A 27788-nucleotide genomic window follows, 5' to 3' on the forward strand; every position below is an offset into this window, starting at 1 on the left:
GTTTGATAAAACCTTTGGAGCCCTTTACATAATGATGTTTATAAATCCATAGAGTAAAATACAAAAAAAAAAATAACAGAAACCAGGGGAAAGTGAAAATAAAGATGGAATTTTTTCCCTTTTACATTCATGGGCTCCTTGAAATTAACCCATAGTTCCCTTGAGTATCTGTGGGCCCCAAATTAAGAACCCCTGACCTAAAGATATATAAAGAAACTGATTTAAATTTTTAAGACTAAGAGTCATTCACCAATTATTAAATAGTTAAACAGGCAATTTTCTAAGCCAGAAATCCATACTTTAGCAAACTGAAAAAATGCTCCAAATTACTAAAAATTAGAGAAATGCAAATTAAAGCAACTCTTGAAGCTCTTCCTCAGTTCCATCTGACTAGCAAAGTAGAAATAAGAAAATTTCAAATATTCAAGGGCTGTGGGAGAATGGACACATTGTTGAAGCTATAAATGGGTACAAACATTCTGAAAAGCAATTAAAAATTATTCCCAAAAGTTACTAAATAATTCATACCCTTTAACCCAGCAACCCCATTATTAGATATATAGCCCAAAGGGATCAAAGATCCTTTAGTATGAAAAAATATTAGTAGAAGCTTTTTTTGTAGTGGAAAAGAACTGAAAACTCATGGTATGATCATCAGTTAGGGAATGGTTACACAAAATATGGCAAAGGAATATAATGCTATTGCATTGTAAGAAATTTCAAAGAAACCTGTGAAGACTTGGATGAATTGATACTGAGTGAATTAAGCAGAACCTGGAGAATAATTTTTAATATTGCATCATCATCATTGTAAAAAACTTTTTTTGAAAGACTTAAGAACTTTAATAAATGCAATACCAACTAGGACTAGAAGACTAATGATGAAACAGACTACATACCTCCTGTTAAAGAGACGTCTAATGGGTAAAATAAGACATCCATTTTTAAACATGGGCATTGTAGGGATTAGTTTTTGTTAGACTATGCTTATTTGCTACAGAGGTTTTATTTTTCTTTTATTTTCTTTTTTCATGGTGAGGGAAATGTGGGAAGGAAAATGCTTGATAGTGGAAAAATTAATTTTAAATAAAAGAATCTCTTGTTTAGATGGACAGTAAAGAACTTTGATAGAGCAGATAATACCTTCTTTCTAAGGAAGAAATCCAAGCATCTTCTCAACAGTGCTTATCAAAGTGCTTTGCATATAATGAATACTCATAACTTGCTTGATTGATTGATTTCCAGAGGCAAAATCTTATGAGGCAGAATAGTCTTAAAAGTACCTAAGGGATGAAATAAAGCCCTGATTTTTCCCCAGGGTCAGGAATACACCTCTATTCTTACCTCCTCACCTGGAACAGAGGCAACAAATCTTTTGTCTTCTCCTGGGCTAAGTCTACTTGTAGCCATTTCCCAAGGGAACTGAACTGAAGGGATATAATGTCCTGCACAGATTATGTTTTCCCTTCACTCTTCATGCTTCTTTGCTCTCAAAGCAAGCACCAAACACACAACTTCCTTACTTTCTCACTTGAAAATGAAGGATGCATGCAAGGCGGAGGCTGGCAGCACTCCCATGGTGTTTGGAAGATTTGCTCCTCTTCTCAGCCAACTTGCTGATAGTCGAGGGGTGGAGGGGATGAAACATAGAGACACAGAGAAAGGAGAGGCGGGGAGCCAGAGATAAAAACCAGACACCTTCTGGAAGAGATTCTTGAAAGTGCTGCAGACCCAAGATGGAAGCCACATGACCTGGCTGTGTCTATAAACATTTCTTGGCAGAGAAAGGCCCCCAATTCATGGCTAGCTAGACTCTAACCTAGGGTTGCCTTTTTTTTCATCATCTACAAGGCTGATAAAAAGTTATCTCAGAGGTAAAGCTAACAATCTTGGAAATAATTAAGTGGCCACAAGCACAGGTAGGCTTAGGCATCTGTTTGGGACCATAATTCTGAAGGTAGTGAACCCATAAGAAAAAGAACTTATGTTGTCTTTCATAGGCATCTGGGCACACTGTTATAAGACAAATTAATATAGGATTTTAAAAACTGATGTGAATACCATTGTCATTTATTATAAGGGCTACTAACTGGACACATTTTATATTAACAGTTGTTCTATGGTGGATAGAGAGCTGGTCTTGAATTCAGGAAGAAGTGGATTCCAGATCTAGCTGTGACTTAGACTGACTTAATTCCTAATGCTCTAGGCAACTTGCTAAGATTATTAGTTTCAGAGAAGATGCTGTCCTGCAGTGGTTGAGGGTTGTTCCTTATCTATAGTTCTCATAATAATAAAATCACAAGTCTGGCCAAAAAATAAAAAAAGTTTATATATATATATATATGCATATTTGTATAGATATAGTATGTATATATTACACACAAAGTACATTTATTACTTTTCTCTATTCCCCCATAATAACCAGGAAAGGGTATACTCTTTGATAAGACTTGTTTAATTGATGAATTGACTGAGTTACCATGGAGTGGCAGCTGGAGGGCTCTTCTTAGAATTCTAAGGACTTAAATTCATATCTTGCCTCTAATATGTGCACTGTGGCTATAAGCGAGTCATTTGTTCCTCTAGACCCCATCCTTTAAGACTATTGGTCATAGAACAGTTGCCAATTTGAATTAGTGGAGGAAGTTTCCACACTAGGACTTACCCACCCTAAGAGAATCACAGGTGAGGGGAAGGTGGGGAAGGAGAAGAAAGTGATTAATTCATATGAGTTTTAGCTAAATGAGCAACTATTATGACTGGGAATAGAAGGTGGACCAGGCAGTCTTGTATTGTTCTTGGAACATTATTGATATTAATGAGTATAGGGCAGATATTTATGAAAATAAGTTTTTTTTTAAACCACTGGCATCAAATTCAAATACAAAGTGGGAGGAGATGGATATTCTGTACAGGCTGCATATTGACTTTATTTTGGTAACTATTTGAAAACTATTTCCCAATTACACCATAATATGATTCACTTAAGTGTTGCAAACAGCATTTTGATACCTCTTTTTTAACTCTTGTGTTTATAGAATTGCAGGTATTTAGACTAGAAGGGACCTTATAAGTCTTTCATTTCAGCCCATACATAAAAAAATCCCAATTTACAATACCCAACAAGAAAGGAGTCCTCAATCTAATATACCCAACTATTATCTTCAAGTCTCTCTTTGAAGACCTCCAAGGAGGGGGAAACGCTTCACCTCTGTGGCAGTCTGATCTTAATTATTGGAAAGTTTCCCCATTGTCAAGCCCAAATGACTTTTTGGCAACTTTAGCCCTTTCTTCTTGTTGTTTCTTCTGGGACCAAACAGAACCAATCTAATCCTGCTTCCACATGTACATAAAGACAATTATCGTGTTAAGCAGAGTCCTTTTTTTCCATACTAAATATGCCCAGTATCTTCTACCAGTCCTCCTATAACATGGGTCCAAGACTCTTTACCATCTTCTTTGCCTTTATCTTAGAACTTTCCAGTTCATCAGTGTTGCTTTTAAAACTGTTGGCACCCAGAACTATCATGCTTTTCTAGATGTTATCCAATCAGGATAGAAGAACTATCACTTCTATTTTTTTAGAAGCTACATCTGTCTTAATGCAACCCAATATCTCATTAATTCTGGGTTAAAGTCTAGCTGTGGCAAAGACTGGGCTCATAGTTATTCATGGTTAATATAATTTACATATATAATGGGGGTCTTTGGATATGGAAAGTCACCAATTTAATCTTCTTAAACATTACTTTCATTAGGATGATCAATGTTAATAGACTTCTCCTTGTCCTAAAGGATAAGATCAATTCAAGTCTCTCCAAAATCATTACCTAAAGTGCATTTCCAACTTTTTCCAAATACTCTACTGACATCATTACTAGAACTCACATTTCACAGTGCATTTGTGAAGTTGATAGTGTGTTATTATTACCACTATTTTCTAATTAAAGAAACAAACTTTCTAATTTATCTAAGGAGGTCTTCTAAATGTTTCTAAACTGAATTTCATCAGCCTTCAAGGTTCAGCCCAAGTCCATGAGGACTTCTTAGATTAATGTAACCCATAAGGATATTCCCATTTTTGGAATGAATGTAGTGTCTATTGTTGGCTTCATTTATGGAATTATAGAATCCAGAACTAGAAGAAAGCTTAGTGAATATCTGAGTCAATTCCATCATTTTATAGATGAAAAAACAATGCTCAGAGATGCTAAGTGACTTCTCCCTGTTCATATAGGTAACAAAGTTTATAAACTAACTCAAGACTTCATATTGATTTTTTCATGACACCATGCTATCTCCTTCATTTGATACTTGATAATATACTTCAAATATGGCCAAAGACACTTATTAGCTGTGTGACCCTAGGCACGTCATTTAACCCCTATATTTACCTCAGTTTTTTCATCAAAACTATGACCTGGAGAAGGAAATGGCAAAGCATTCCAGTATCTTGGCCAAGAAAACCCCAAATGGGGTCATGAAAAATTAGACATAACTGAAATGACTGAACAATAACAACAATTTACTTCCTCATGTTGCTATTTGTCTTTTTATTTGTGTTTCTTATTTCTCCCACTGAATTTCAAGCTCTTTAGATGTGATAACTTTGTCATTCTTATAGGGTCTAACTTAGGACCAGACACATAGGAGGTATTCAATAATTATTTGTTAATTTTTTATTTTTTGTTGATATGGAATCTATAGCTATACAATATTTCCTTTATGTGGACTTTTTCTTAATGGTTCTTTGTATTTTGTGTTTATTTTTTATCTTTAGGCGTTTGAACAAGAATAAACTACAAGTACTCCCAGAATTGCTTTTCCAGAACACCCTGAAGTTAACCAGATTGTAAGTAGAGTTGATTCCTAATACACAGGCTGTGCTTTTATTTACTATGGCTGGTGTGGATAATGCATTTGCCATCGTGTTGGTAGTCTCCTGTTCCATGTGATACTTGGCGGTGGATCTGTTGAATAAAAAAGCCAGACCAATGTTCAGTGAGGTGTTGCCAGTTGAAGGAAATGGAACTAGAAAGAAAATAAAGAAACCATCAGTCTTTGCTTCTCTTTGCTTCCCTCAGGGCTTAAGAGCTTCAAGAGGCCAATAGTGATAATTTGTTTGTGATGGTGGGATGCTCCTTGATAAGGGGGGGGGGGATAAGGAGGCGTGGGTTTCCAGAATGACCCCGATGCCTGCAGAGAAATGTCTCATTTATGTGATTTGCTTTCATTTTGCTAACAAAAAGATTCTGGTTATGGAGAGCTCTTGTTTTGAACAAAACAGTTTGACTAGAGCCTGGACTCACATACCATCATTCTAGTGAGAATATTACTTGCCATTTGCAGAATAAATGGGGCATAGACTGTGCTTTCTAGATCTCCTAGCTGCAAAATAATCTCTATTTAGAGTATGTTTCTGCAAGAACAAGTAAGCCAGCTATTTCCACACCAGAAATGATCAGTTATGGGCACATTCATTCAACATGAATTATTTTGAACAGGGAGATTGATTGGAATTGGAGGTGAAAGATGATTTTAAGATAATGGGACGGAGCACATATATGATGGGTACTCAGTCAATACTTATTGATGATGACCATTGGATTCTGTGATTCTGAGGTAGGTTCTCATAGTAAACTTCTTTCATTGATCACATGGCAGAACCGCTAGAGCATGACTTAGCCATTTTGAGGACTTTTCAGCAGGAATTGCAAGCAGATCAATTTTATTTTAGAGTTTTTCTATTAGTGGTACAACAAATGGTCTAGACTGTTTAGAAGTCTTGCTGGTAAAATTGTATAGTTACCATAGGGAGGCTGAAAAGCTGTGATATCTGTGTATGTTTCTTATATTGTTTAATATTTACTTGTATAATAAAATTATGCTTGAAGGAATAGACATCAATTCATCTTCCTAGGGAAATAAAATACATGAAAACATCTTATATTCATTTGGGTGTCAAATAAGTGTTAGGAAAAATGCAACATATGCATTATTAAATACATAATACACAAGTAAAGAGTTTTGCTGTTGATGCATCTGTATGAAAGGGGACCCAAATTGGACAGAGGCCTTCTTCTTCACCTGCATCTTGTCAGATGCTCCTCCTGTGGTGTTCTCTGCACCAAGGTGCTCTGTCATCTCTTTCAACACCTTCTTGCTGGTTATGGGACATCCTTGTGGTCGTCTACTCAGGAACTACCAACACAGCTGGCTTGACACGAGGGTGAATGCACACCCTCCCACCCCCATGCTGTTTGAACACACATGTGAGTCCACCCTGCTAGGGTTTCTAACTCAGCTGGAAAAGATGAGTTAAGAGCAGAGCCAGGAAAACAGTGTAAGCTGACCCTGGTCTCCACCTCATCTCTCCGGTATATCCATTTCCTTAAATTATTTCCACACAAGAGCCTGGTTTCTCAGCTCAGGATTACAGGGAACTTGTTTATCCTGCTTTTATATAATTAGGGCAGATTATATGCTATTTATTTTGTGATTTTAGTATTGGCTGCTTTTTGCTGTCCAGGTTGACTGAGTTGCTTTATAGGATTACAGATTTAGAGCTCAAGGAACTCTTAGGGGTCATTTAGTCCAACCCTCTCCAAGACCAAAAAAAAAAAAAAAAAGGTTAAATGAATTGTCTATTGTCACACAGATGGCAAGTGACAGAAGTGGGATATGAACCCAATTTCACCTATTCCAAATCCAGGGCTCATCTCCCCAGAGCCATGCTGGTTCTGATTTGTATGATGATAATCTGTGATCAGATTTTCACATTTTAAGAAACCCACAAGTGCATGCATAAAACTACCAACTCTTACTCATATGGTTCTTTTATCTAGGACCAAAAGTAGGCTTCAGTTGGTCTTCTTGGTCATTCTGTGATGCTTTCCTGGTATGGGGCAAGAAGAAAGACTGTTGGAGGTTCTATCAACAGGTCTCTAAAGTATAGCCTCCCAGTCTTCCTCAAATTGATCCAGTTCCTGATTCCTTGTTTGGCCTGAAGAAGAATAAGATTTCAGACAGTGCTGGGGACAACTGCCACCCAGCATCTGCTGCAGGTCTTGTGGTGGGTATAGATGATACAGAAGACATCATTCCTCCCTATGTGTCTTGAACAAAACTGAGTATATCTGTCTCTGCACATTCTGTTTCAATCTTCAGCGGACATAGCTCAGTGAAATTAATATAATTCAGGTAACTAGCTGAATAGTCCACAGAGTGTGATCTAGAGTGAATACCCCAGGCCATTACTCCTCTTTCTAAAGAATCAAATTATGTCCCCATCTGAATATTGACTGATGAATTTTGGTTATGGGACAAGTTAGGACAATCCCTGTAATACTGAATGAGATGTTTAGGTACAATGGTACCTTGCCATAGCCAGTCACTCTTGGGCACTATTCAATGGAAAATGATATCTCTCATATTTTTTGGACATGGTCAATATATAAATATTTTGCTTGACTGCATATTGGTTACATTTTTTAAGTGGCAGACAGTGGTAGATCATGGAAGGGAAAGAAAATAAATGCTTTTTAATTAAAATAACTAATAAGGAAAATGGGTTCTTCTTGGATCTTTCAAGGCATTCATCATCAGTGAAACTTTCCTGATCAAATAAAGCCTCCTTTTTCTAAACTCTTTCAACCTTTCCAGCTACATCTCACACTCTTTATGAGAGGGGTATAGTCTCTCTACTCCCCACTGCCCACCATGCCTCATATTCACTTGCCTCTTGTACCTTTACTCACATGCCTTCTACTGTCTTCCTGCCCACTACCACTCCTGGATCTATTCTTTAAAATTACAGCTCAGTTGCCACATCCATCATGAACCCTTTCCATCAAAATAATCTTCCCCATTTAGACCTCTCATTGTTTTGCAACTCTCCAATGCACTTTTAATGTGATATTGTGCATTATTTTTATTTCTGAATCTTATCTTACCACCAGACTAGAAGCACCAGAAAGAAGACAAGATCTTATCTAAACTTTGTATCTCCCCTACCACCCTTCAGACAAAAGTCACTTAATAAATCTTGTCTGAAAAGATTGTTGACATCAACTAAATTCTTGTTACTCTTAAACTCTGCACATGAAATTTAGGACTTGATTGTAATTTATTGTCTTAGTTTATAGTTTTAAACAAAGAAACTGGAAGAGATTTGTGTGTGTGTGTGTGTGTGTGTGTGTGTGTGTGTGTGTGTTTTCATTGAACCATTGGAGCTAAAAGGGATCTTAGAGGCCAGCTATCTAAACTCTTCATTTTACAATGAAAGTGACCTATCCATAACCAAAGAACTATTGTTAGAGGGGAAATTTGGACCTAAGTCTTTTTGATTCCAAATCAAGCACTATGCTTCTAGAAGATTACAATGGTCTCCCTTATAGGGCAGAACTGTGTCTTCTTCTGTATTCTACCTTACACAGTCAAGTCAGCAAGAATTCAGTAACTGCTAGGCACTGTGCTTTCCACAATACATATAAAGAAGGAAAGATAATCCCCTGCCTTCCAGGAATTTACTCTTTAATAGGGGGAGACAATACATAAAAAATTGAAAAGATGGAGGTATGGGGTGGAGGTGAAGGTAGCCTATAACTGATAGGTTGTTGTTGGTTCTTGGTAGAAAAAGTCCTAAAGAGAAAATCACAAGTGAATCTTGGAGAGATATGAAGAATAAATTGGTCTAGTACTTCTTACAATGTAACTTCTGCATTGTGTGGTGATGAACTACAACAGACAGCACTTCTTAGCGGTACAGACTTGTAATGAAAAATGCCCTCCATATCCATTTCCAGAGTTTTCATGGGGTCTGAATGCAGACTGAGGCATACTGTTTTCACCTTTTAAAATTTGTTTTATTTTTTCTTTCTCATGTTTTTATCTCCTTTTGTTCTGATTCTTGTCTCACAACATGACTTATATGATTATATGTTAAATATGACTTTGCATATATAGCCTAAATCAGTTTAATCACTGTCATGGGGAGTGGAAAGGAAAGGGAGGGAGGCAGAAAAAAATAAGGAACTCAGAATCTTATAAAAAATCAATGATGAAAACTATCTTCACATATAATTAGTAAAATTAAATTGTTTTAAAAATCATTAAAATTATAAGTAGGTTTTATATGGAGGTTCTAGGAGAAACAAGATGGTAAAGAGAAGCAGAAAGTATTTCTTTAAAGATACTTTTTACTTATTTCATTGAGTATTTCCCTATCACATGAAAAAGCAATTTAACATTCATTTTTTTTAAATTTTGAGTTCCAAATTCTCTCCCTTCTCTGGCCCCTTCCCCACCCCTAGAGAAGGAAAGCAATATGATATTAATTATATGAAGTCATGTAAAATTTATTTCCATATTAGCCATATTTCAAAAGAAAATATACCAGAACACCAAGAAAAATAAAGTAAAAAAGGTGTGTTTATTCTTCTTTCAGAGTTCATCACCTCTCTCTCTCTGGATGGTTGATAGCATTTTTCATCATAGGTCTTTTGGAATTGTCTTGGATCATTGTCTTATCAGAGTTAACTGAGATTTCCACAGTTGATCATCCTTTTAATATTGCTGTTATTACATACAATTTTCTCCTGTTTCTACTTACTTCACTTTGCATCAGTTATTATAAGTCTTCCCAGGTTTTTCTGAAACCATTGTGTGTGTCAGTTCTTAAAATACAATGGTATTCTATCATAATCATATGCTACAACTTGTTTGACCATTCCCTAATTGATGGGCATTTTCTCAAACTACAATTCTTTGTTACCAGAGAAAAGTACTTCGAAAGTGAAAAATAGTACATAAGGATAAGGAGCTTCCAGAATGAGGAGATTTTACTATGGTGTAGTAGACAAAGTCAGAAGTATAGCCTGTAGTGGAACAAAGACATTACTGAATAGAGCTATAATTAGGGCAGGGCACCTGGGCACAAACGTTTTGAGTTGCAAAGTTAACACATACACTCCTATAGCACAGAAGCCTCAATGGCAACCAATTATTCTTTCTACTAAACTGAATTTTTCTTAATTACCACTTCTTTTATTTTCATATCACAAATTGCAAAGGTGATTTGAAGGCACCTTTCCTACTACTTAGCCTAGACATGATTCATGAAAATTGCCCCAGGGTCCAAAATGGCTATGCTGACTCCTGTATTAGACATACAGTGATGGTTACCAACTACTTGGTGCCTAATTGGCTCACACCTGTGCAGAGTGTATGGCGGACATTGTAGGCTGTTATTTGGTCATTTCAACAGCTGGGAAAAATTCATTTCCCCAAATCACTGAGCCCAGGAAGAAGGAAGCACCTGCTATCCAGGCTCCATGGGATAGGAGAAAAATCACTGGGGCAGAAGTCAGATGACTGTCTACTTTGTGTTGAATTCTGATCTATGGCATTTAAATGACCTGCAAGCTGTCCTAGAGCTCTAACACAGACACCTTATCAAGTGCTCCCTTGATAACTATAGTCTGTTAGCCTATTGCTATAAGTTTAATTTTTTTTAAGAGAGAGAAGGGGCTGGCCAACTCACTGCACAGTACCATTTCAGCTAATTAGCCCCATCATCTTGAATGCATTGGGAAAAGATCTCTGGAATATGATTCAGGGTCAAGAATTTGGCACTAATAATGTATAGTTTCTTTCACAAGTCATTCCACTTCTTGAGGCATCACATTGATAGTACTGGATGAGATGACCCCAAAGGATATATATGCATGAATGATTGAATATATGAATGCATGCTTTCATGCATGAATGAAAACATGTTTAAATGAGAAAATATTTTTGGAACATTTTGTATGTGCCAGACACCATCCTATGTTCTAGAGATACAGATACCAGCTAATAAGACAGTTCTTAGCCTTAATATGATATCGTGGACCTGAAGCAAAGTCAGATAAGGTGAGGCTCAGAAGTCAGAACCCAGAGTCACAGAGGTGGGGGAACCTTTGTTTCTACATAGAAGTAGAGGCTGGAGTTTGGAAAACATGGTGCAGCTGTCTGGAAAGTTTGGGATAAGTCCCTCTCTTTAGGACATTCTCTCTGGGATCTGTGGCACTTCTGTCTCCAACTAGGAACTCAAATCTGTGTTCAAAACTGGAAGCCCCAGGGAAACAGATTTTTCCAGCTTTAAAAAGTTTTAATTCTAACCTTTTTTGCATGTAGACTTGGTTCTGCCAACAAAAAAAAGAGAGTCTAAGCTATGGACAAGGACTTGTGCTTATTTGAGGATTAATTGGTTAGCATCTCTAAAGATTCCTTAATATTAGGTAAAGTGAAAACAATGATTAACAGCCCTTTAAAATAAGTTAAATAACATTGGAGAGAAAATGGCTTATAGGATTGGTCTGCATATGTGTTTTAATAGTTTGACTTCTCAGTAAGGAAGCTATATAGGTGTCCAGTGTCCTAATAACCCAGCTCTCTTAGATTTGGTTCCAAAGAGTCCATTAAATATTTAGTAATTGTTTAGCAGTTGTAGATGAATGACATGCTATAATGTCATAATGTGAGGACCCAGTTTTTCTTAAGTCCTTACTATGAAATTTGATAACCTTAAAAATGTAAATAAGGTATATACATATATATATATATATATATATGTATATAAAATCACCTTTTCTTTGGGTCAGTGGAATTTAGAGAATTAGGAAGGTAAAATGTCCACAGCTGAAAACAATATTCAGAATAACCACCAGGTTTAGCCCTTTATCTTTGCAAACCACATTTCCCAGTGAAAAAATTAAAGGCTATTACCCTTAAGTTCCAGGGGAAACTTCATATTAGTATCTGATTTGGCTTAGTTCTAAGAGAGAATGGCCCTCTCATATTCTAATTTTTAAAAAAATACTTAGTGTGTCCCTTTATGATCATCTTAGTCTTTTCTTTAAACTGTGGAACTAAATTTGAAGATAATCAAACTCAGTACATGTTCACAGAGAGCTTAAAATGCTGTAAATGTGTAAATTCAGCAGGGAAAACAATTGTGCATTGGACTTTTTCATGATAGTTGCTATCTGATGTAGGATGATGATGATGATGATATAGAATCAATCTCCTGAAGTAGTCAGACTCTGTGGAGGGGATAGGGGCACCTGTAGTTGTGGTCTAGAAATTTTCAAAATCATCAAAGGGTTTCATTTTGTCCTAAGGGTTTCACTCAGTCCTACTGTTGTCCAACTTTGTGAGAACTAATGTGGGATATATTTATTGCCTTGTGTCTGTTGGGCAATATTTACTAAAATTAGAGTTTTGTTGTTGTTATTCAGTTATTTTCAGTCATGCTTACCTCTTCATGACCCTATTTGGGGTTTCCTTGGCAGGCAAAGGTTTGCCATTTCCTTTTCCAACTCATTTAACAGATGAGGAAAGTGAGGCAAACAGGGTGAAGGGACTTTCCCAGGCTCACACAGCTAGTATTTGAGACCAGATTTGAACTCAGAGAGACTCCAGGTCCAGGAATTCAGTCCACTGTACCTCTTCATGCCCCAGTTTTTTTTTATTTCCCCAAATTATATCTCCTTGTATCTCCCCATCCCCCATGTTGATACAGCAAACTCCTCTGTTTTAGGCAGCTTTTCCTTCTGCTTTTGTGCTTTGCTTCACAAGCTACAAGTTTCGTCATGTACTTGAAGGTTGATTTAACTTTAATCTTTGTGTGGATAGATAATGGGTTACCCTGGGCAGAGTATCTATCTTGGTATTTATCCTCCAGATTCACTTAACACAATCACCATGGCACCTCAGTATCCTGGCACAGGTAACAGAACCAAAACAAAGTATTAGGAAAGGAAGGTGTGGATAAGGCTGAATGTTTCATTCCCAGTTCTGCCTACTTATTTCAATGTTACTTTGGGAAGGTCTCTTTCTACTCTTCATTTTTGTGATTGTTGTTCAGCCATTTTCAGTTGTGTCTGACTGTGAATCCACTGGGATATTCTTGGCAGAGATACTGGAGTGATTTGCCATTGCCTTCTCCAGCTCATTTTATAGATGAGGAAACTGAGGCAAACAGAGTGAAATGACTTTCCCAGGATCACACAGCTGATAAGTAGCTGAGGTCAAATTTGAACTCAGGAAGGTGAAACTTCTTGACTCTAGGCTCAATCCTCCATCCACTATGCCACCTAGTTTCCCAAAACCTCATTTACTACATATGTATAAACAAGAGGGTTAAACTACATAATTAGGTTTCTTTTGTGCTCAAGTCTTATGAGCTCCTTTCTTCCATTGGAACTCTACTCCACTAAGTTGATTTAAGATACCAAAGCTTTCATATAGCAACTGAAATGGTTCAATTCAGCAGGCATTTTTAAAGTATCAGTTATGTGCCAGTCACTGTGCTGGGTTCTGCCCTGTGAATATCTTTCTCTATAAAGATTTCCTTTTCTATAAAATAAGTAGGTTGATCTAAATAATCTTCACAATCCCTTCAGCTTCTGCACCATAGACTCACAGAGCTGTAACTGGGAGGAAACCCATCATCTGATCCAATTGTCTCAGATTGGACAGATGAGGAAACAGGATTATTAAGAGTTTTCTTAAGCTCACCAAGATATTCAGCATTAGATTATTATTTGAATCCATGGTCCTTGACTCCAGAACTGGTGAGCTTTTCCCTCTACCAATATGCTTCCATTCTCGATATGATTGGGAAGTCAGCTGAATGCACTCTACTTTGGGTAGGGTAGTTTTCTTTTTTTTTAAGTACTCAAGTGGACCTTTGTGAGTAAATTCATTTTTCAATCAATCTTCTCCTAGATCTTTGAGACATCATTGATAAGAATTTTATATTTATCCCAGTCTCATATTCAGAACTGAGGTCTAGAGTGTTAAAGGTGGAAATATTTTCTTATTTTTTTTTCCAAGGGAAAATTCATGGACCCAACCAGGATGTTTACAAATGAATCTCTCTGACTTCCCTTACCCATTTATGGGAAGCAGATTTGGAATCCATGGTGGAAACTCTTTTTGCCAGTTGGACCAACAGAAGTGTTTTCCAAAATGAACAGGTAGTCCCTGTTCTGAGGAACTTTCTACCAGCTTGTGGGATAAAAAAAAAGCTAGCTGTGACTTTACAATGCTTTGGAATTACAGAATATGCTTGTAATTTTTACAGTTCTGCACAGACTTCACTGCCACATCTGGTTGATATTAGTGGCAGGGATATATGGGGGAATAAACCATGGGCTGGAATGTGAAACATCCCACAAAATGAGTTTCTTGTAGATTGCTGCATAAAACATTTTGAGCCTCCCTATCCTTTGGAAGGGCAACTTGAGTGATTTCATGGATTTTATATTTTCTTTGGTTTGCAAGGTGAGGCTTTTAACTTATTTTTCTTGGTAGGAGTTCCAAGATGATTTTGTGAAGAGGGATGTACAGTGTTAATCATTCTGATAATCTTGTCACTGACCTCTTGCTCACAATGTTAGCGTGCTATAGGGGAACCTCAGAGAAAAGAAATTTTCTGTATAGAAAGTCAGTAAAGCTTTTGGTTGATAGGACAGCACTGGCTAAACTCCAGGGCCAACCAGTCTGTTGTGTGATGAGAGGGGTTATATGTTAAAGAGCTTTGTTTTTGAGAATACCCTGGATTAGAATAGTTAGAAGTTGGATTGTAGTTCTGTATCTGAAGAATAACTATTCTGCACCCCTGAACAAGGGCTTTGGAAAATAGATTGATGATTTTTAGAACAAACTACAGTATCCAAAATTCACAATTTCATATACAGTTCTCCTTTTTTGTTTTTCTCTGTATGTTGAAGTGTTCATGGTTGTCAGCAATAAAAAAGAAACATATATTAATTAAAAAAAGAAAAGAAAATGAGCCTAGAGAGCAAGTAGCTGGCAGAGGTCTGACATATCATGAAAAAATATCTTCTGTTTATGTGAACTGATGCAAAGGGAAGGAAGTAGAACCAGGAAAATGATAAACATAATTATCTCAACAATGTAAAAGAAAATGAAAACAACAAAACCATTGAAATTGAATACTTCAAAATTATAATGGCTCAACTTGGTCCCAAAGAACAGATATTTATTGGTGTTATTCAGTCCATTTTTTTCAGACATGTCCAACTCTTCATGATTGCATTTGTGGTTTTCTTGGCAAAGATACTGGAGTGGTTTGCAGTTTCCTTCTTTCCATTTCACTTTACAGATGAGAAAACTGAGGCAAACAGGGTTAAGTGACTTGTCAGTTAGGAAATACCTGAGACAGATTTGAACTTGGAAAGATGAGTCTCCCTGACTACAGACTCAGTGCTTATCCACTTCACCATCCCTAGCCGATTATTTGAAGAGATGAGATGCCATAGATGTAATAAAATATGTTAGACACTTTTGATACATGGATTAGTTTTGATGAACTGCTCCACTACCCCAACCCTTTCTTTTCCTTTGTTGTATGGAATGACTCTCTGGGAGAGTAAGGAAAGAAATATAAGTGGGGGAATGTAGGTGATATAAAAGCAAAGGATATCAATACAAGTTTATTTAGGCAGTGTATGGAGCACCAGGTCTGGAGTCAAGAAGACTAAGACACTATCTGTGATTCTGGATAAGTCATTTGAACTCACTTTGACTCAGTTTCCTCATCTGTAAAATGGAGCATATAATAGCACCTTCCTCCCAGAGTTGTGGAAGGATCAAAAAAGATATCTGTAAAATGCTTAGTATAGTCCTTGCACATAGTAGGTGCATATAAATGTTATTGTTGTTATTATTTTTAAGTGTATCTTCTGAGTTTTGGGGTCAATTTTTTTGTTGATGCTATCCTTGTCCTTTATCCAGGAAAGAAAAACCTGACACTGGGGTCCCTCCAAATCACACACTGGAGGATTGTTGATTATTCATAAAAAATAAAGCATCTATAGAGTGTGCCCAAAGCTTGCAGACTACTGAGATGCTGCATAAAAGACACACACCAGAAAAACTAAAAAGACAGTCTGGACCTAGAGGGCAGGAACATGGGATCAGAGCCACTTGGATCCCTCTCAGACTTGCTTGGCTGAATCCCACCTGCAGAGCTGGAAACATCCAACTTTGAGTTCTATTCTGCAGAATCGCATGTGTTACTCTCAGTATCCTGTGGAGTGCAGAGTCAAGGAACAGCCAATGGAGAGTTTTGTGACTATCCTCAAGAGTTCCTAAATAAAGGGTCAAAACTCTTCAAGAACCCATTCAAAGGTAAACATTGTAGTTGCTGGAAATTAGACCAGGAGATTGGCTTTTGTCTCCACTGTGAACTCCATACTCTCTCTCTCCATTATGAGTATCTGTATTTGGAATTGAAATTATCCAGGAAATGTCATAAATAAAATAAGATCAGCTTTCCTTTTTTTAATATAGTCAAGGTGGGGTTCAGAAATACATATTTAAATTCTCCGGCAATCTATTGCACAAATACTTATAATATATAAACTTAAAATGTTTGTCATTAAACTAGATCCAATAGGAACTTTTAATTGCTCTTGGTATTAAATCTAAACTTTTTTTAGTACCTGAGTTCTTGAAGGAGTTTCACAAATATAGTGTCTCTTCATTTTCTCAATAACTCTATGATATGGAGGACAGAAAGTTGGAAAGAGCACTAGATCAAAAGTTTGGGATCCTGGCTTCGGATCCTGCCTCTCCTATTTACTGCCTATTTGGTGTCACTTTACCACTTTAAATCTTAGTTTCCTCACCTGTAAAATGAGGAAGTTGGACCAAGAAGCCACTAAGGTCCTTTTCAGCTCAAATTCTATGATCTTCTGATCTTATAAAGATGAGGAGGAAAAAGCAATCCCTAGACTGATGAAGTGATTTGCCCTTAGTCATGAATCTAGTGGCAAAGCCAGATCTAGAATTAAGGTCTTTTCATTACCAGTTGAGCACTCTTTCTGTCAAACCAACCACTTTTCAGTATCTAGCAACATTTGGTATCCTTCCAAGGAAATAAATACACTCTAAGTTGGTGCACTAGTTCTAGTATAACCCCAATTCACACAGACTCCAACTTTATTTTGGCTTCCCAATGATCTGTTCGTCCAAAGTCTTGAAAGCTAGATTTCAGCTGCAAGATTTACAACTAAGTTATAAACACCTGGAAATCAGGGCTTGTAATGAAAGTGTTGACACAATATTAACTATGGAAAAACTATGATAACATTTTGTGATCCAAACTAAACCAAAATGGAGACATTTAAGCAAATTTCATGCTTTTTTTGCCTGAATTCATTGTCCTGGCTTCAAGTTTCTGATTCATATTTTAGAATAATATTTAAATGTTGCATTAACATTGTTTCTTTTATCTCCCATTATTTCTCATAGTCTTCTCACCTGCCTTTTGGTGAAAAGTCCAGTTCTCCATTTTACACCTAAAGTGAATTAAATAGCAAGTCTCCCCACCATTAAGTAGAGTCTCACTCTATTGAGTTGATGATTTAGCCTTCTCATTTATGTCTCTGTGGCTCTGGACTTGTCTTTTAAGGTACCCCTCAGTTTCTGATTTAAATTTACATAGAACTTTACAGAGATTTTTGCATTTTATTAAGACTTCCTCTTTCTCCCCCCCTCCTCTTTATCATTCTCTTACCTTCTTTTTCTCCCTCTTTCCTTCTTTCTCTCCCCTCCCTCCTTTTTCTTTCCTCATTTTCTCTTGTCTGATAAAGGAAAAGAAATGGACATCAGGGGTTATCAGAGGCTGAATGATCCATCTCAATCTTCTTTAATTTGGATTTTTATCATATTGTAAGCAGTAGATCATGATGCTCTGGGTGACCTGACCTTTATTTAATGAGAATGGCAATGTTGGGTAGAAATAAATGCCAGTTCATAAATTCTGCTAATATTCTCATTTCAACACCCACCCTTCTCCCATAGCAGATGAAGATCTCTCCAAGGCTGCTGACTTGAAGCTAAGATATAATTTGACTTTACTGTGAGATACTGACTGTTAAATTAGCCAGAATTATTGAGCAATGGTGTGGCAAAATAGCAGGGGTCAGGATGGGGTGTGAGGAGGTCTTTTGTTTCTGTGTCTCATAATTGTAGTTTTAGTGGGCAAACATGGCAGCAGCAGGTCTATGTGCAAGACAGTAAATTATTACAGTGAATGCTTGAGGGTCTCTGGGGATGGATTTTTCCCCCTCTAGAAAAGATGCTCATAGGTCAGGCTCACAGCCAGGAGACTTCTGGGTGACATTCATTCCATTTATCAAACCAGGTCATTGTAGACTGTCTGATCCCGTGGGTCAAACATATTGAGCAGAATTATCTTTGGAAATAATGGTTATGGCTCCCCTCACTAATGGCTCTCTCTCAGCAGAACCTCCCTCCCCTGTGTACAACGCTTCCTTATTTAAATCAGAGTGAAGAATGGTAGGTCATTAGCCCTAATGAGACCAGAAAAGCAGTGGCTTAAAAAGGAGGAAGACAGAGCCTCTGATGAACCCAGTGAGAATTTGCCTGTTTCCTTTTTCTTTCGAAATGAGTAGAGATCTCAAGCTTGTCAAGGCCTCCAGAGAAGGCCCTTTACAATAGTGTCTATAAACTTAGCTCTGTCTCTTATTCTCCACTCACTGACCACAGTGTAAACATGTCTTACAAATATCTCCTTGGGTTCTTGCTGCTTCTCAATCCTAAAATGCCTTTTTCCTTCTGATTATCTGGCCTACTTAATCAATCAACAAACATCTATGGTGATCTAGGCAAGGCACTATATTAGGAACTGAAGATACGGGGGGGGGGGGGGGGGGGGGTGAAGGGTTGAAGTAGTTCCTGTCCTCAAGGAGTTTATATTCTTTTGGAGGAGACATTGTTTCTCTCTCTCTCTCTCTCTCTCTCTCTATCTCTCTCTCTCTCTCTCTCTCTCACACACACACACACACACACACACACACACACACACACACACAAGAATGTATAAAAATTGACAAAACAGACAAAAGCCAATTTATATGGAGGAAAGCACTAGAATCCAGTGGAACCAGGAAAGACTTCCTATAGAAGGTAGAACTTAAGCTGAGTCTTGAAGGGAATGAGGAATGCTAAGAGACAGGTGGATTTCCTTCAATATTCAGCTCAAAACTCAGCTCCTCTATCAAGGCTTTTCTAACCACTCCCTCCTGACCTGGTATTTACTCTTTATGCTACTAATTTAATTCTCAGCACATGTACCTTTGCATTGTTAAAAATATATATGTTTTATTTCATCAGTTAGATTGTGAGCTCCTTGAAGGTAGGAGCTAAAACATGCTTCTTTGTATACTAGTGTTGTGCTCAGTACAGTTTTCTTCCTTGTGTATCAGGTTATAGATAAATATATGATTGATTATTGTTGTTCAGTACTTTCAATCATGACCCCATTCAAGTTTTCTTGGCAAAGGTCCTAGAGTAGTTTGCCAATTCCTTCTCCAATTCATTTATTTTTTATTTTATTTTTTTTAGGTTTTTGCAAGGCAAATAGGGTTAAGTGGCTTGCCCAAGGCCACACAGCTAGGTAATTATTAAGTGTCTGAGACCAGATTTGAACTCAGGTACTCCTGACTCCAAGGCCAGTGTTTTATCCACTGTACCACCTAGCCGCCCCAATTCATTTTACAGATGAAGAAACTGAGGCAAACAAGATTAAATGACTTGCCCAGGGTCAGACAGTTAGAAAGTGTCTGAGGCCAGGTTTGAAGTTGGGAAAATGAATCTTTCTGACTTCGGGCCTATTGTGGAACCTAACTGCCCCTACCAGATTGATTAATCACATTTACTAGCTTATCCTCACTTTCTAGCTTACATAACTTTTTTTTCTCCTAGTGTTGCTACTAGATTGATCTCCCCATTTAATAGATGAGGAAACTAAGTTTCTCTGGTAAGTTAAATTGACATGCCAAATTCACATAGCTAATAAGGGGTAAATCTAGGACTTGAACTCCAAAGACAATGGGGTACAACTGAGAAGTTGGGATTAGAGAACCCTAGCTAAAGTTGAACCTCTACTGCCTATATTCTATGGGGCCTTGGAAAAGTTGCTTTCTCACTCTAGTTTTCAGTTTCTTCACCTAAAAAAAAGAGGGACTTGAACTAGGGGTTGTTTGAGTTCCTTTTTTAGTTATAAATTTATAATTCTATGGATTGCCACAACTATGGTCTTCTATATGCCAAATTCACTATCTCAGGTGACCTCTCTGAGTGCTGAGATTAGGCACATAAACTTCTTTGTGGTTTTAGGATAACATTTCAATTTGGAGCTTTAAATGGATTTTTACAAAGACAAATAGTCCCTGTACACTAGATACAGTTGCCTGGGTCCCTGCTTCACAAGAATTTATAACCCTGATTCTATTTTTTTTATTGTCCTTCAAATAGGTTATCTGCCAATAAACAAACTAGCAAAAAACAAAATAAAACAAAAAAAAAAACCAGGAACATCCTAGACCTGAGATTGTAAGAGGACTTCTCCAGGGCAATTTCCTCTCCATGGTCAAGTTCTCTGGCAATCAGTTTTCCAGGTTCTATGGTTACATCAACTTCAGAGGCAATGTTGTAGAGCCAGGATGTCATGCTCCAACAATCATTCTTACACCTAAGTCCAATAAACAGACTGTGGCAGGATCAAGATGTAATTTTTGTTGCTCATTTCAAAGAGCAGTGAATAATGAAAATGATATTAAAATATAATTTTAAAAAAGGCAAATCATATTAGTTCTTACTTTAGCTCTTTAGATTGGACAATAGCTTCAAAAAATAGTTTCAGTGGGGTCATCTAATCAACATAGTAGAAGGATAACCAAAACCCTTTTGACTAAAAGGATATGGAGAGAACCAAACTGTGAACAACAATCTAGATTCTAGAATGTTAGTTTGTAACTTAGTGTCAATGAACTTTTTGGAAAAAAATAACTTTTCAATATAAATTGATATCCTTTGTAACACAACTTTTTTATTTTATTCATTTAAAATATTATCCTGAGAAGAGGTATATGACCCTAAAAACTTAATAGTCCCTAATGGAACAAATTGCCAAAGACTAATAGATACAATGAATTAAGCTAATTTGCTAAAGGTTGCACAAAATCCCAATAGTTGGTTTTGTAAACCAAACCAAAGTCCTTGCCTGCCCAGAAAAAATATTTAGTGAACCAGTTCAAATGAGAAACAAACCTCTAAATTTCTATAGTGATTGAATATGAAGCAAATTTTAACACCAACATCAGTGGAACATTGGATTATAATTCCATGAACTGTGAAATGAAGTATTTGGCTTATAGTAGAGTTATCAGAAAAGATCATAGCTGAAACCCTGGGAAAGAGAGAAATACTCTTTTTTAGTGTTCTTCCACATATTAATAAAGTTTTTGACATCTTATGCCTTGGAAGATAGTGGTAGGTTTTTAGTAAGACTATTCGAGCCCAAGCAGTATGGTACAATGGATATAGAACTGGAGTGAAGGTCAGAAAAGTCTGGTTTCTAATTCCATCCCTGATGCTCATTGACTGGGTAATCCTTAGGCAAATCATTTAACCTTTCTGTGCTTATTTCTTCTGTAATTGAAGGGGTTGGGCAGACTCAATGATCTCTGAGGTGTCTTCCAGTTCTAAAACTATGATGAGAAAATTAGATGATACAGAATTTCAGTGAGATTGGTTTAAAATCTTCAGACCAGAAGGGATACTAGAGAGCATTTCAGATCATAGGATTAGAAGAATTAGAAGAAACTGTCATCTATAACCTTTAATTTTATCAAAGAGGAAATTGAGGCTCAGAGATATGCCTAAGATTGTGCAACTAGTTAGTGGCAGAGCTAGATTTCCAACTCAGACCTTTGGATTCCCAGATCAGGGTTCTTTATACTACACCAAAGATAATAATGTTGACAATAATGAAGCTAACACAATAATATCACCAATAATAAACACCAAATTGTCTATAAGAATCACCCTCCCTACCCATTCAAAAATACTTAAGTTGTAGCTGTAGAAGTGTGAATATTTTTTTGATGTAAAGATACTGTTACTGGTCTTCATTGTTAGCTTCTGAGATCTTGGTTGGTTTTAGAAATGTTATCCTAAGCTCTTGGGACCAGGAGGAACTTGACCTCCTCAAACTGCTGTGGTCTCCAAATGAAAGAATATCAGATTATCAGATAATTCTGCAGGTCCAACTGAGTGGATTTTTTGTTTGTACCCATCAGTCCCTGCTGTTGCTCTTTCTAGGCCTCTCCCTTCACAGAGTTGGGAGAAACCATAAACTGGCATATTTGGCTCTGATTCAAAACAAGCAACACCAAAAATCATAGCCCCGAATGGGCCATTTTTTTCTTCTTTTTAAAAACAGCAACATATTTCCTTTAAAAAAATTTAAAAGATGGAGGAAAAAATGAATCAAAGCTTTGCTTTTGCCTTTTTTTTGTTGTTGTTCCCTCCTAGACAGATGGAAGAATTTCTGAACACACATGTGCCTTTCTATGCTCTGCCAAAATCCAGCTTTTGTCACTAGCAAGTGGAGTTACAGAGCAGCAGTTTGGGATAAGGAAAGAACACTAAATTTGAAGTTAGAAAAATTTATCTTGGGTATCTATTTAGCTACTAATTACCTGTGTGACCTCAGGCAAATCCTTTTATCTCTCTGAGTTTGTTTCCTTACCTGTAAAATTATGAGTCTGGGCCAGGTGACCTAAATGAACACTTTCAGCTTCAAATTCTGGCATAGAAAAATCTTCAAATAAAAAATATTTTAGTAATTGTTCACCATAATAGACATTCCATCCACAAGACAACCTCCTCACTTCCACTGTATGGAATCCCTTGCTTCTTTCAAAACACAGCCCAGGAGCCATCTCTCACATGTGGCCTCTCATGATGCCCTCCCCCCAACTGCATACACCTACCTCAAGCTTTTTGTATATAGGAAAGCTCTCTTCTTGTTGAAACTACTTTGTATATAGGGAAAAAAATCCTAAACAATCTCAGACTTCAGACTTCAAGGAGCTCATCTGGATAGATATGGATGTGTTGACTATGATAGGCAGGATTTGATTTTGTATCCCTGAGAATAAGTCCATTTAATGAGACCATTTGAGATCCATTTGAGAAGCTGAACAGTTGGTATATAGAGTTTATATTTACTTACTCATGTTTATATTTTAGCCCTACTCCCCCCCACCCACCCAGTAGAAAATGAGCTTCCTGAGGGCCAGGATCACTTTATTTTTAATCTTTGTTTTCCCAGTGCCTAGCATAGGGTTTGCATGGGGTAGATGCCTAACAAAAATTTATTAAATTTAATTGAATCAATAACAGTAACTAGAAAGGATTGTGGGGGAGGGATGATACATTAACATTGGTGAGAACAGATGTAGTCTCCTTTCTTCCCTTCAATCAGTAATTAAAACCAAAATAATATGTCCTAAGCTTTGTGAGCCGATGGTTCTGAAGACCATCTTGGCATTTTTGTTTTAACCATAAATTCCTGAGTACCCCTAATTACTGATTAAGGAGTCCAACCTGACATCTTATAGAATATTTACTCACTTTGACCCTGGACCAGTCATTCAATCCACCACAGACTCAGTTTCTTCATCTGTAAAATGGGGGTCCTGATTTTTCTACTATCTTCTTCACAATGTTATTTCAAGGAAAGCATTTTTATATGCCTCAAAATTTATATATATATATATATATATATAAATATATATACACACACACATTCATGTTTGTGGAGGTATGTGCATGTATGTTAATATATTTTCTAGATACCATGATATTATCTAATTAAATTAGTTATTAATTAAAACATTAACCTGGCCCTTGAGGAGTTTGTAATCTAGTAAATATGTAGAAAAATTCATATGATAAAGAAGCTTTTAATAAAATAGCTTTTAATTTAATTTTATATAGAAATATATATATGTATGTACCCACTTTTGACTCTGTGTGAATGCTTACTATTCATAGTTCCAGTTATTAGTGTCACAGTGGCTAATGAAAAGATCTATAGTAGATGGGAGAAGCCTCCAACAAATACCCAACACAGAACTTACAGAGAAGAAAAGAAATAAAGAATGTCATCAAGAAAATGTAGACTAGAAAGGAATGGGGACAACTAGGTGGAGCAGTAGAGTCAGGAAGACGAGTTCAAATTCTGTATCAGACACTTAAAGTATGTGACTCTGGAAAATTCACTTAACCCTGGTTGCCTTGATCAGTAAAGAAAGAAAGAGAGATTCGATGGCCATCTGGTAAGAGTAAAGGATGATGGGTGGAGTACCAAAATGCTTCATTGGTGACTTTACAGTGAATGTTAGGAGAAAGCGAAGAAGGGTTCCAGCACATTTGATGAATGGCTTCTGTCATTGCTGTGATGCACTTTTCAGTGCATTCAGATCAACCTTGAGAAATGCTTAGGATAATGAGTTGCACTCATTCATATGATAGAAAGGTAATAAAAGCCAGAATTTGGGTGTTAGGAATGGAAAGGAAGAATTTGAGCATTATTATGAAGCAAAAATTGACCAGTATTTGGTGCTTCTTTAATTGGATTGGGATAGGGAGGTGAGAAAGAAAGGAAAGAATCCAGAATCCCCCTCAGGTTTTAACCATAAACTAATCATTTAACTGATGGACATTTATATAAATGGGGGAAACAAGGACCACGTGGATCAGTTTCATGTGTTAAAGATGATAGGCCAACGTGAAGTTTGAATGGGGTGGAAGGGAGGAGGGGATTGAGGTTGTGCTTCAGAGCTTTTAATTCTTTGACTTTCAAAATCCAAGAAGTCCTTCTTGGTCATCTCTGTATAGTTTGTGCTACTTCCCCAAAGCCAATAGTGATTGTTTACTTTTCCAGCTCCTGAGGAAAAAGTCTCTCCTTTGTAATCACTACTGAATTAAACATATTATCCAGACCAGTGACATCCTTGTGTCTCGTATTCAACCTATTTATTTGGCCAGTTACTTTAGCTTAATTAGTAGGCATCAGGATGGAACCCCAAATTGCTCTACTAATGAAGGTGGCCCTTCGAGGAGGAGCCATGATTATACTGACAGCACGAGCTCTTTTACTAATAGGCCTTTCCAACGATATCATTTGATTCCTCTTTGGGAAGCAGCTCTGATCCAGGCCCTCTCAGCACTAAATCTCTTTCTAGATGCTCTCATTACTTAATCCTCGTCCACAAGCACAGTCTGGGGCTCTTATTTATTGGGGCTCTGTTTACTTCCCTAGTTGTAAATTACTTCTGGCTCCTGGCCGTCTGATCACTGCAGAGATAGACTAATAGCTCTAAGCTTACCACATTCGCCTTGTGTGATGAGGCAAGTAATATGCTTCACTTATGGGAGAGAAGTGCACCCTCCATTTATTTCAGTGGGGGAAAAATATTACTCAGGGGACTGGGCCAAATCATTTACCTAATAACTGCCGGTAGAAGTTGGTGTAATTACTGACAGAATTATGTGAAACAAATTGTCATCCCCATAAATCTAAATCTCCAGCTTCCTAAATGCAGGATAAAGATTTCAGCTACGTGAAAGGAGTTTTTAGTTCAAATCTGTACAAAATTAGAGTTGGTTCTGGACTCAGAGCACAGGCTTCGGGGAAACCAGCTTTCCAGGTTGTTTTGGGCAAACATCAAGATTTGATTTTCTGTCATCAAGCCACTTTCTGCCTCCCTGGTCACCACTCCTGTGTGTGTAGCTCCTGTTACAGAGACTCTTAACCTATGATCCCTTAATGTTTGCACCTACCACCATAGGTGACTTGACTGGAGTCAAAAAGATATGAACTCAGACACTTACTACTAGCTATATAATCCTATGGAAGTCATGTAGCTTCTATTTCTTCATCTGTAAAATGGGGGTAATAATAATCCTTGCCTCCCAGGGTTATTTTAAGGAAAAAGTAAAATTGTATTTCTAAAGTGCTTTTTAAATCTTAAATTGCTTTATAAATGCTATTATGGTTTTTAAAATTTCAATATAATTGGTTTCCTTTGTAATATTATATATTTTATTTGCTTATTTTAAAATATCATTCTGAAAAGAAATCTATAGGCTTGCTAGACTGGCACATAAAAAGATTAAAAGCTCCTTGAAACCAGGAACTAAGTCTCATATTTGACTCTTCAGCACTAAACAGTTTGTCATTTAGTAAGTCCTTAAAAAAATGCTTTTTCATTCATTTATTTATTCACGCTTCCTACCATCCTCTTGCCTCAGGTCTGGGGAATGAATGATCTAACTCCTTTTAAGCTGTTTCCTTTGGGCCCTTTGAGTTTTGGAATGCTTATTTTGTGCTTTAGAGACTGAACATTCTTCCATGGTAAGAAGGGAGGAAGAGTTGGCGGAAATGCTTGCATCCCCTGGGTAGGACTCAACTGGGCCTCTTCTCCCCAGGAAAGTTGCTGAAAGGGAAAGTGTGAGCAGCCAGCCCTAAGGAACTTCAAGAGGAAAAGAGGCCGACCTTGTTTTCCTCAATCAGCACTGGTTGTGGACTCCAGTCATGGAGCTGCCCCAAGAGAGCTTTATCATTTTCGGAAACATAACAAATGTTTGTCATGCTACAGGAGGAGAACTGAAGAAAGGGCGGCTTGGGTGATAAAAGGCTTATTTCATGCCCTTTGTTGCTGGTGCCATTAGCTAATGCTGGAGAAACCCATATGGTGTCCTTATGGGAGAGAGAGTAGAGGCCACAAGCCTTGCCAGAGCCAGTTGTTGTGGGTGAGTGTGTGTTGGCTTGGCAATCTCATCAGATCCAGACCCCTGGCTTCTGGTAGCATTTTTTTCAAGTCATGGGATTGCTAGTTGAGGGCCTTTGTTTCTGTGTGGTGTTGGGATTGAATTTGGCCGAGGAGAAGGAAAGGAAGCATTATTTCCATTGGCCTATAAAAGTGATTGCACACATCTGCAGAAGTTGTGATTGGCTGCGGTTAAATTTGGGCAGTGAGGTGACCTCTAGCTGATCAACAGCCAGGAGATTCCTCCACTGATTCTGAAAACAAGGCTAAAGACCTTGTCAGCAGGACCATCATCATGAGCATCAAGAAGTCTCCATTAAAAACTTTATTGTGTTGGGAAAGCTATACACAGACCTAACCCCTCTGCCCTATAGGAGAGCATAGCCTAAAAGAGGCACAGTGACATAAACACAGGATAGTATAAATAGATAGGATCAAACGCATCAAAACCAGCCATGGATGGTTAGTAAAATGTTTGCATGGTATACAAATTAAGGGCAAATGTAATTTAAGAGAGAGTAACCAGAAAAAAATGTGTGATTATTTAGAGTAGAGAGCAGAAAGAATAGATGTGGGAATTTCAGACTGAGTAGTGATAGGAAATCATCAGTTTTTCCTGGGTAATCTGGGAAGGCTTTATAGAGAGAATCTTAGGGTCCTAGGGTGATGATAACTTGAATTGTTTATCCATTCCAGAAGAAGAGACTGGGGAGAAATTATATCACAATTCCTAGGCAAGTATCAGTTGGTCCTAGGCAAGTATCAGTTGGAGTTGGGTGAAAACATGGAGAATGAATATATTTTTAATATTTATTTTAAATTATATCAATGTCATGATTTGGCAGACTGACTAGAGAATAGGAGGTTCTCCTGGGTTTATGAGACTTCTTTCAGAGACCTGAAAGTGAGAGTGGGGTGAAATAATGAAGTTAACACTTGATAGAAAGTTGAAAAATAACAATAACACTGATTTTTTTACACCTTTATGCTGACTTCTGCCCCTGACCCCAAACCATCATTGAAAAGTACTTTCAAGGGGCGGCTAGGTGGCATAGTGGATAA

General features: G+C 37.3%; 1 protein-coding gene across 1 annotated transcript in view; it reads left to right on the top strand.

Moving 5' to 3' along the window:
- Positions 1–27788, top strand: part of SLIT3 (slit guidance ligand 3) — an 805773-nt gene that overhangs the window by 140869 nt on the left and 637116 nt on the right. Inside the window, exon 4 of the mRNA XM_074204955.1 lies at positions 4784–4855. Coding sequence (XP_074061056.1) covers positions 4784–4855 — 72 coding nt within the window. The remainder of the gene's footprint in view (positions 1–4783; positions 4856–27788) is intronic.

Source organism: Macrotis lagotis, chromosome 1 (genome assembly GCF_037893015.1).
Source record: "Macrotis lagotis isolate mMagLag1 chromosome 1, bilby.v1.9.chrom.fasta, whole genome shotgun sequence".
Taxonomy (NCBI): Eukaryota; Metazoa; Chordata; class Mammalia; order Peramelemorphia; family Peramelidae; genus Macrotis; species Macrotis lagotis.